The sequence below is a fragment of the Trypanosoma grayi genome (assembly GCF_000691245.1).
Source record: "Trypanosoma grayi strain ANR4 Tgr_587_V1, whole genome shotgun sequence".
In the NCBI taxonomy this organism is placed as follows: Eukaryota; Euglenozoa; class Kinetoplastea; order Trypanosomatida; family Trypanosomatidae; genus Trypanosoma; species Trypanosoma grayi.
In genome coordinates, this window is record NW_008826206.1 from 1 (window position 1) to 9136 (window position 9136).

Genomic DNA, 9136 nt, shown 5'->3' on the forward strand with positions numbered 1-9136 from the left:
AAAAAAAAAAAACATTTTTCGTCACACGCAACGTTGGTGGCGCAACTGAAGATGTACACCAGCAGAGATAGAATTAGTGTCCATATGACATTCACGGTGCGAATTCGATCCTTGGTGCCTTGGCCCCGCTCCTCCTCGCCAACAAAATAGCAACAATAGAGAAAAGCCCCATTGTGAAGCCACCTGCACCCCAACTGCTACTTAGGGCGTTGTACCAGGCTATGGCCCTGAAGTCGATGACATGAACAAGAATCGCCTCCTTCTTCAGTGCAGTAAATTTGCTGGTATCTCAGACAGACATAGAGAGAAAATATATAATGGTGTCATCACCTTCTCCGTATCCCCCGTTGTAGTACTGGATCCTCAGTTTGGTACAGCCACCGTTCAATGACGCGAGACTTCGGTTCAATTCCAAGTGCTCTGATCTTGTTCAACTTCACAGTGGTAATGTAATAACGGTCTTTTTTCCCCGCTCCTTTTGATTTTTTGGCAAGAGTACTAATAGCAGTATTGCTCTGGTCGCAGAGGGCCGTCCCGTCCTTGTCGTCGATGCTACCATTAGCTACAACAGTATTTACAGCCTCCACATTAACCCTGTCGTCTTCGCCATCCTTTTCCCTGTCGTTCTTATTCTCGACTTCGCCACCCTCAGAATTAGACGTGTTAATGCCACCTATAGTGTCCCTAGCAGTTTCGCTTGAGAACAGTCCAAGTGGTACTTTTTTCAAAATAATCACATTGTCATAAGCGCCACTGATGTTGTTTCCGCTGGTGCTTCCGTTCTCCTTCGGTGGAGTCACATAATCACCGTCAGACTCTTCTGGTTGTAAATCCACACACCTTGCGATATCTCTGAGACTTGTAATATCCGCATTCGCCAACTTATTATTGTCGCTGCTTCTACAAGGGCAGAGGCTCGAAACATCGCAGTCCTGTGTTACTAGATTTTGCGATGAGGTTCCTTCTCCCAAGATGGATATCACAGGGGTGGCCCACCGCTCTTGCACCGTCCAGGGCGAGGTTGGATACTTGACTGCTGGTGACCCATCTGACTTATTGCCCTTATCTCTAGACACGTTATCGGTGGCTGGTCTCTTCACGGCAGTTATGGCCGGCTTCAGATTATTTCGTTGATTATCCTGTTTTTGCAAACCCCGACGACTATTTTTCGTCGTTACATCGTGGTACAGCAGGGGTTTTTTCCGCACCATTGATGCACCCATGATGAAGAGATCGTCTATTTTTTGTATGGCGATCCCCACACCACTCTTATTGACGCAGAATGTGTTATATCAACCCTGCCGACCGCTCTTCTTAAACCCTTCTAATAGAAGATGCTATGGGGCCCCTTTCCTTGGGTACTGAAAAATCACAGAGAAAAGGAAAGTGAACGCGCATGTTTTCGCCACAACAACGCCCTCAAAAAGGGAACCTGTGGCAACAGTATCAGTCCTTTATCTTCTCTTGGAGAGAACTCTTCTTTCGTTTCATTCCCACCCTCCCAACACCTCGGAGCAGCAAATGCCGAGGTCCATCTCTACAGAACGCCTGTATTTTCTGTACCTTGTTGATGTTGCTATTTTCGGTAGTGTACAGTGTACCACAGGGAAACCCCAGTCAAACTACAAACTAAGTACTTTATGACACCCACTTTTTCACCAATCTAATCAATTTCTGGTGAAACCGAATGCCTTTCATCATAACAGCACCGTTCACATCACAAACACACACACACACACACACATATATATATATATATATAATCTAGTACAGCCCTAAGTGGGGAGACGTGCAGCGAAACTAAACTGGACCCACACCCCGCTAACTCTACGGTCACACTTGGCACCGCACAATCATCTCCTTCAGCGATTGGTATGCCATGTTGATTTCTTTAAATTTCTGCTCGGCCACGTGGTGCTCACTCTGCCCTGCCCCGGCCCACTTGTCGGGATGCCACCGCAGTGCCGCCTCGCGGTACGCCTTTGCAAGAGACTTTACGTCTAAACCAATGGAGCTGTCCAAACCTAAAACCTTGGCACAGTCTGCCTTCAAGGAACCTAATCCCAAACTCTCGTTTTGGTTGCTACCGCTGTTACTCTTTCCATTCGGCTTCCGTTGTGACCGGAAAAAACCAGATTGGTGATACGGATTCTTGGCATGAAACCTGCGCTTTTCGCTAGTGTCGTCACCGTTGCTGCTACTACTACCACTCTGAGACTCCTTCCGCCGCTCTTCCCTCATTTGTCGCATCCTCAACGCCTCGGCAAGGTGTTGTTGGTTCTCGTCGGTTGGAGCAAGTTCCACCGCCTTGTTAAGGTCCTTGATCGCGAGTTCAAGGTTGTCAATGGTTGAAGCGGCTCTCTGGGAGAAAAAGTGAAGATGTATGCGCGCTCGCCGTGAATAGGCCTTGGCACTACCACCGTTGATTTGAATGGAACGATGCACATCGCTTAGTGCTTCGTTCCAGCGTCCACCCTGCATGCAGGCCGCAGCGCGATTGCAGTATGTCACGGCAAGGAGCGACTTGTTGAGTGGGTCCAGGGAGAGACACCGCGTGTACGCCGCGTACGCCTCCCCCCAATCGCCGTTGCTATACGCTGTGTTGCCGCGATCGCGGTGGCGCTCAAAGGACATCACTGTGCGCTCCAGCATGGCGTAGCGGGTGTCCTCCACACCGCCTTCGCTCACCTTCTGCGTTCGGGCAGCGCTCACGAGCTGAAGCGCCTCCTCTGTAGACTTCGCATCATGCGCACAGAAAAACAGGGACTTGGCATGCAGAAACAGCAGCTCAGCATATTCAGGGTGCATTTCCCGGAGCCGCTTGATATCTTCTAACGCACGCCAAGGATCTAAGTGAAGAAGCGCCTCCAGCTTTCGACAGCGCCACGGCAGGCTCGCAGCTCCCGTCGAGCCGAACGCGCGAAGAAGCTGGTCGGCACACGACACACCGTCTATCCACCGACACTCCTTCATGTGAACATAGTACATTTCAAAGGCCCGCATCGCCTTGACTTCCTCCCCAATGGCACGCTCCTCTAATGGATCAATGCACAACTCGCGTGCAACACGGTAGTGACGCTTTGCCTCCTGAACTCTGTTTGCGTAGAGGAGCGCTTTGGCTGCCCGCCAGTGGGCCTTGAAGTTGGAAGGGGAGCGGTGCAGAACGGATTCACAGTCAAGGAGAGCGAGGGCATGTTGGTTCATGAACAAATATGCTGCAGCACGGTTGCAAAGTATAATATCGTTTTCAGGGTCGCGTTCAATAGCCTCACTGTATGCCCGCACCGCCTCCTCGTACTGCTTATTCTGAACGAGACGGTTGCCTTCCTCGCGGCGGGCCTGCACAAATTCGGCATCCTGATGGACGATGCGACGGGGATGAGCACTTCTTACACGACGCTTGTTGAGCAGAGTCCCACACTCCACGCTGTTCTCCCGAGATAGGCGGAGGCTGCTACTGCCGCGGCGATATAGCGGCTCTCGATCAATCGAAGAACGTGGTGTATGCGGCGCGGACGTGGAGGATGCCGCCACAGCCGTCATCGCCGCATCGATAGCCTCCGCAGCGGCTTCAGTGGCCTCCCTGAGCCCGGGAATGATGCTTTGCGACTTGCTAGTTTGTACATCTCGGCGCACTCTCAGTACAGGTCGCCGTGCCATGTGCGCCTTATTCACCGCCTCAAATGCGGGTGCGCAGGAGTTTCGTCTTTGCCTTTGTGTGGGTCGAACCATGCGTCGCACTACTACAGACACACCAGTACCCGACGCGTCAACAACCTCGATGCCCTTGGCGGGGAATTTGTCACACATCATCTCTTCTCCCTCGGCATCCTGTGGGTAGCGGTTGATGCTGTTGTTGCTGCTGTTTTCGCCGGTGGTAAAACGTCTATAATGAGTTTGTACGGTTGCAGGTCGATTCGTCCTCGGTCGCTCCGGGGCCACGGAGACTCCATAAACGCGGAAAAGATCTTTTTGCATCTGTTGGTGCCTCGACGGGGAAGCGGCAGAACGGCGTCTCTCAGTGCGCGGCGCACCGACGCTGCCGGGCTCCTTCCCCTGCCATTCATACATCCGGTGATGTGTGGGTTGTTCACGCGGTTGTCCCGCCGAAGAACAACGACGAAAGGACCTCTCATAATCACAGCCGGTGGGACCATGTGTGCCCAACGTTTGATCACTGTTGCAGCGCGCCTGACTGCTAGCGCCTTCATTGGCATCCGATGTCAAAAGCACCGGAGGGGAAGTGGTGTTAGTGGCGGAGGTCGACGATGTGCCTTCTGAGGTGCACTCCGAGGAGAGCGTGTTGAACTCGCTGGAATTCCTTCCCTCTTCCGCCACACGTGTCTCGAGACAATGAGCTGCGCTGCACTTCAATTCCGCGGCCTCCTGTAGCTCTTTTTCAAGTGCCCTCACGCGAGAAACATTTCCAGCATCACCGCTACGATTTATTTCCGCAAGAATCATGGCGCTCACCTGATCAAGGCCGCGTAACTGTCGTCGAAGCAAAAGCTCTTCTGTCTCAACTGCCTCCTCGGCGGTGTTACCCGTGTGGCTACAGTCTTCTTGGACGAAGGCCTCCACGCGACTGTTCATATCCCGCGGCACATTGACTCTCTTGCACCCTCGTGGGGCGCCTGGTGCCGCTTTGGCGCCGAGTGTCACCCCTGCGAAGCCCCAGTTGGAGAGACGTTCCTGCATCGCCTCAAGTCGCTCTTCGAGCGATTCAACGACAACCCACCGCAGGGCCCCACCTAAATGGCGCACACTCATTATTCCTAACTGGTAAACCAGAAAAGCAGGTAGGGAAACAAGAAAGAGAAAGAGAAAATGAGCGACCCGCATGCGCCGCCATTCCACTTCAGCTGGAGAAGAATCTAAAACTAAGACGACCACAGCAAAAGCCGCCACCACCAATGATGCAAGCGAACTGGCAAATTCGTATACAGCTTGAACGAGACGATTTACTATGCGCCTTTCCCACACACAAGAAACGGTGGTGTTGTCTACGGCAGTACTGTTTTCCTCCAGTGCTTTTCCAATGACGAAAGATGGCACAAAAACATCAGGTGGTGGGTGGAGGCCAGAATGTGGAGCACTAATATTTCATTTGGTTTCATGGCCCCCNAAAAAAAAACATGTTGTTGAGCACACCGCACACAGGAAGAAGAAGAAGAAACAAGGAAAAAAAAAAACAGAGTCGTAGATGCATACATAACTCTGAAAACAAGCACAATAATGGGAGAGAGGAGCCGCGGAGTTTTTGTGTTCGCGCATTCTGGGCAAAATGACCCAACTGAGAAATCGGCCAGCGAAACAAAACGAACAAACTTATTCCAAAAGGACTACTTCTACACTACCTTCGTGGTGGCTACGTTCTCCCAGGAGGCTTTGCGCCGCCCCCTGAAAGGCCATTCTCTTTGCAGTTATTCTCATTGCTCCTAGATTCGGCGATCATGTTCCTCACTGCTAAAACAAAAGAGGTTTGGTTGCTGACGCCACGTGTTTCCGCCGCAGCAGGTTCAACAGGAGTTGCACTACGCTCCACGGTCTCGGTCACCTCTTGCCTCCGTTGTTCCACAAGTGCAGTAAGCGAACTCCGGTTTTGCTCAATGTACTCGATCATTGTATCTACTATAGCAGCCTCCCCTCGTGGTCGGGTTGCAGAAAGACTGGTTACCAGCGCACCGCATATCAAATCGACGCCATGAGCATCTATATATCGTCCATCCAATGTGTCGCGAAGAACGGGACGCCGCCGAACTCCTCTTGGAGAACGGCTCTTAGACGACGCACCTTCCTCAGGTTTATCACTTTTGTGTCGTGAAGACACATGAGAGGCACCAATGCAGTGCTTTCCCCTCAATTCCTTTTGGAGGAAACTGAGAGTCTTCATAGGTCCGCCGTAGTTAAATAGAGTCAGCGATGCGGAGCGCCATGGCTCGTCCTTACAATCTTTTTGCCATGAAATCAACAATGCCAAGCGATATGCCTTGGCTGCCGTCATTTCGTCAGAGATGACAAGCGACCTTAAAAACAGGTCATACACTTCCACAGGGTCCCGTCCTAATACTCTGTAGGTGGGCACGAGCGCTGCACGGTGGATACCCACGCCGCTTTCACGACCCACAACATGAGAAACAAACAAGTCAGCGCCTTGATTGTAAGGCATCACTCGACAGGACATAAGCTTAGAACTATTCATACATAAAGTCTGTCTCGCGTCCGTCAACTTTTCCATCGCGGGTACGCTCCAACCAGCGGTCACACGTGGCACCTCGTGAACAAAAAGTGCGGTGGCACTCTGCGTTGTATGGCCCCCATAGATTGCTGCATATGTTGGAATTCCCACGCGGACGTCGCTCAGTGCCTTTCGCAGCCAACTTTCCCATGGAACGTTTTGCCATGGCCCTTGACTTTCATCAATACCAGTGCCTCCACATAAACGTCCTTTCGCCGCACCACCCAGTGACACACATCCAGTATCATTAGTGTTTACATATGTCACCATATTTGACGTTGAACACAATGGTATTTCCGGAGTGCCTTTTCCAGGCCGAGTGACAATAGGAATAGAGACACGTGTAATTACAGGAGACCTTGCAATGGGAGAAGACCAAGGAATCTCGTCGGATTGAATCAAGTCCCATAAATGATGTGCCACGAATGGCGCCCACTGCAATACACAGGATGCCCCATCCGAGGGCCTATGCAAAGCAGCAAAGGGAATGGGATTATGTTTCGGTGTCCATGTTTCAATGAAGCACACCTGGCCCACAGCCGACAAGGGAGCATGTAGTGATGTCACAGGTTGTGGAAGAAACCCTTCTATGGGACTCAAGAAGCGTTTATAGAGCAATTTCATCATCCTATGCCAGCGATATCGCATAAGTTTTCGAATTTTGTCACTCCTTTTTGGGAAACATTTCTGTCCTAAAAAACAGTGCAATTCATCAAACTCACTCATTTCTTTTTTCGCGGTATCATCAATAGTAATTGGTGTGGCTTTGATTATATTGCTGTTCACAACGTATGCATAGGTGCTCTTCGGAGAGGCTTGGCTGTACAGCACAATGCTTACAGCGTGCTTAGCGCTATATTCTCGTACCTGAGATGCAAGATTACCTGCACCGTTAACCGTAATCCAGCGTATTGTGGGATGCAGTGCCGGGGAGTGTTCGAGATCACCGAGAGGAGTCGTCTGAAAATTCAGTTGCGTGCTACTCCTCTTTCGGGGACGTGTAACGAGTTGCGATGCCACTAGTTCTTTCCCTGCATTATAGAGAAGTCGCCCCAGAGCAGTTTCAAAAGCACTGGAAATATCATTTTGCTCAATAAACCACTGCTCTCCTTCGGACCACAGTTTTTGCGCCAGCGTGTCCAACTCCTGGAGCAACACAGAGGTGGGTGGTGCCGCAAGGTAGCTCTCCATGTTGAACAAGAGGGAAGCGTGGGCCTCATGCAACCGTGACCGTACTTCCGCAGCCAAACCCTCCATCTCTGTGGAACTTCCAACAGCCGCAGACCACCGTTCCCGTGCAATCTCCCACGCCCGAGTTGCCATTCTCGTCTCTTGAAAACCTGGATCCAACAGGAAATCTTCCTCGAGGTGTGCGCACCCATCAGAGGTCCTCATCGCCCCACCTCTTTGAGTGATCTCTTGTGGCTTCATGCCGCTTTGCTTCTTTTCCGCATATCCTCCTTCATTAAGTGAGTAAAACGGTAAACAGAGTTCCCAGAATCGCACTGCGGTATCCTCTTTTAATCCCATTGAGGGCAATTCTTGAGATGTGAGCCTTTGGAGTAGTGCGTGTGCCAACTCACTCTTATCAGTACATCTTTCGGCCTCCTCCTCGTATGTCTCTCTCAAATGACGTGTCAACGACATAGATAATGCCTCGCTCTGCCATCGCATGGGGGTATTGATGACACTTAGAAAAAACTCGGATTCTGATTCAATCCATTTCAGTAGTGCTGGTTCTTCTTGCAATATGGTTGCAAGAATTTCTTTCAGTCTCCGTGGATCACGATCAACGTAGGCCACGATGGCCACCATTACAGGGTGCTCGCAAAATGACTGAGGGAAACTCCCCGACCGGTTCTTTGCAATTTTGTACAGGTCACGCAGGCCACGATGGCCAAGCTTGAACACATGCGGCTTCATAAAGCAGTAGAGATCACTGTCAGTAGAGGTGGTTTTTAGTCGCATATTTCCTCTGGAGCCAGCTGGTACCAATGAAACGAGAGGGTTTACCATCACAGGCACAGACACAGACGCAGGCACGATGGGAGGATCTGCACGCTGCAGTTGCTTGGCTGCATTCATCGCCTTTGCCTTTACGGCTCCAAGATCTCCCTTTAACATTGGCTTTCCCACAACAAATATAGTGCTCTTGTCAGGAACTGTAACGCTATTCTGCAACTGGCTGGCGTCACCGTGTCCCTTCCTTTTCGCGTATATACGCCGATTTCCCGCATACATCTTTAGAGTTTCACGCTCCAGGCGCAGTTCATCGACAGCAGCATCCACCAGCTGCTGTACAACACGTGGGGAGTGCACTGCGCAGCATCTACCAGCCACAGTTTTCAAGTACACCACCTCTGGGATGCCGGACGCAGACATCCTAAGAGACGCTTCTGGGTGTATATTACTTCGTCTCAAAAGGTCCTCTGTTGTGCGCGCTACTGCCCTACGCGGTCCGTCAGCCGACTTTTGCCACTTTACAACGAAAGTGAATGATGCTAGGGTACAAAATAGGCGCCGACTACGAAAAAAGAGATTCCTAACAGAAGTTAACAATAGAGGGCAAAAAAAAAGAACAAGGTACAACCATTCAAAGAAGAAAAACGCAACCGAGCTTACCATTGGCCCCCAAGAAAACGTCTGACTTGGGGCGACCTGACACTGAAAAGCAGTGCGAATACGGAATATTCAAACAGAAAGGGGGTAGCGGGGAGTTGCCAGAGCAGCAGTTATCACATATGGGGCGTAGGCAGAACATAAGTGCCATGCTAATAGAGATATATAGGTAGATATATATGTAGTTAATTATATAAACCTCACGCCAGTCTGACTGTGTTTCAGTGAGACCGCTTGCGTCTGTATATATATACCTATATAGATATCAATATATATATA

At 50.6% G+C, this 9136-nt stretch overlaps 3 protein-coding genes across 3 annotated transcripts; all 3 read right to left on the reverse strand.

Moving 5' to 3' along the window:
• Positions 1-326: 326 nt before the first annotated feature.
• Positions 327-1223, reverse strand: DQ04_05871000 (hypothetical protein; the record flags this gene model as incomplete). The annotated part of the gene is made up of 1 exon (XM_009314418.1): positions 327-1223. One exon carries the CDS (start codon positions 1221-1223, stop codon positions 327-329), a length of 897 nt encoding a protein of 298 aa, XP_009312693.1.
• A 610-nt stretch (positions 1224-1833) lies between these two features.
• DQ04_05871010 (putative TPR-repeat-containing chaperone protein DNAJ) lies at positions 1834-4770 on the reverse strand (the record flags this gene model as incomplete). Its single annotated transcript, XM_009314419.1, has 1 exon — positions 1834-4770. One exon carries the CDS (start codon positions 4768-4770, stop codon positions 1834-1836), a length of 2937 nt encoding a protein of 978 aa, XP_009312694.1.
• A 598-nt stretch (positions 4771-5368) lies between these two features.
• DQ04_05871020 (hypothetical protein) lies at positions 5369-8620 on the reverse strand (the record flags this gene model as incomplete). The annotated part of the gene is made up of 1 exon (XM_009314420.1): positions 5369-8620. The coding sequence occupies one exon, from the start codon at positions 8618-8620 to the stop codon at positions 5369-5371; it is 3252 nt and encodes a 1083-aa protein (XP_009312695.1).
• Between the last annotated feature and the right edge of the window lie 516 nt (positions 8621-9136).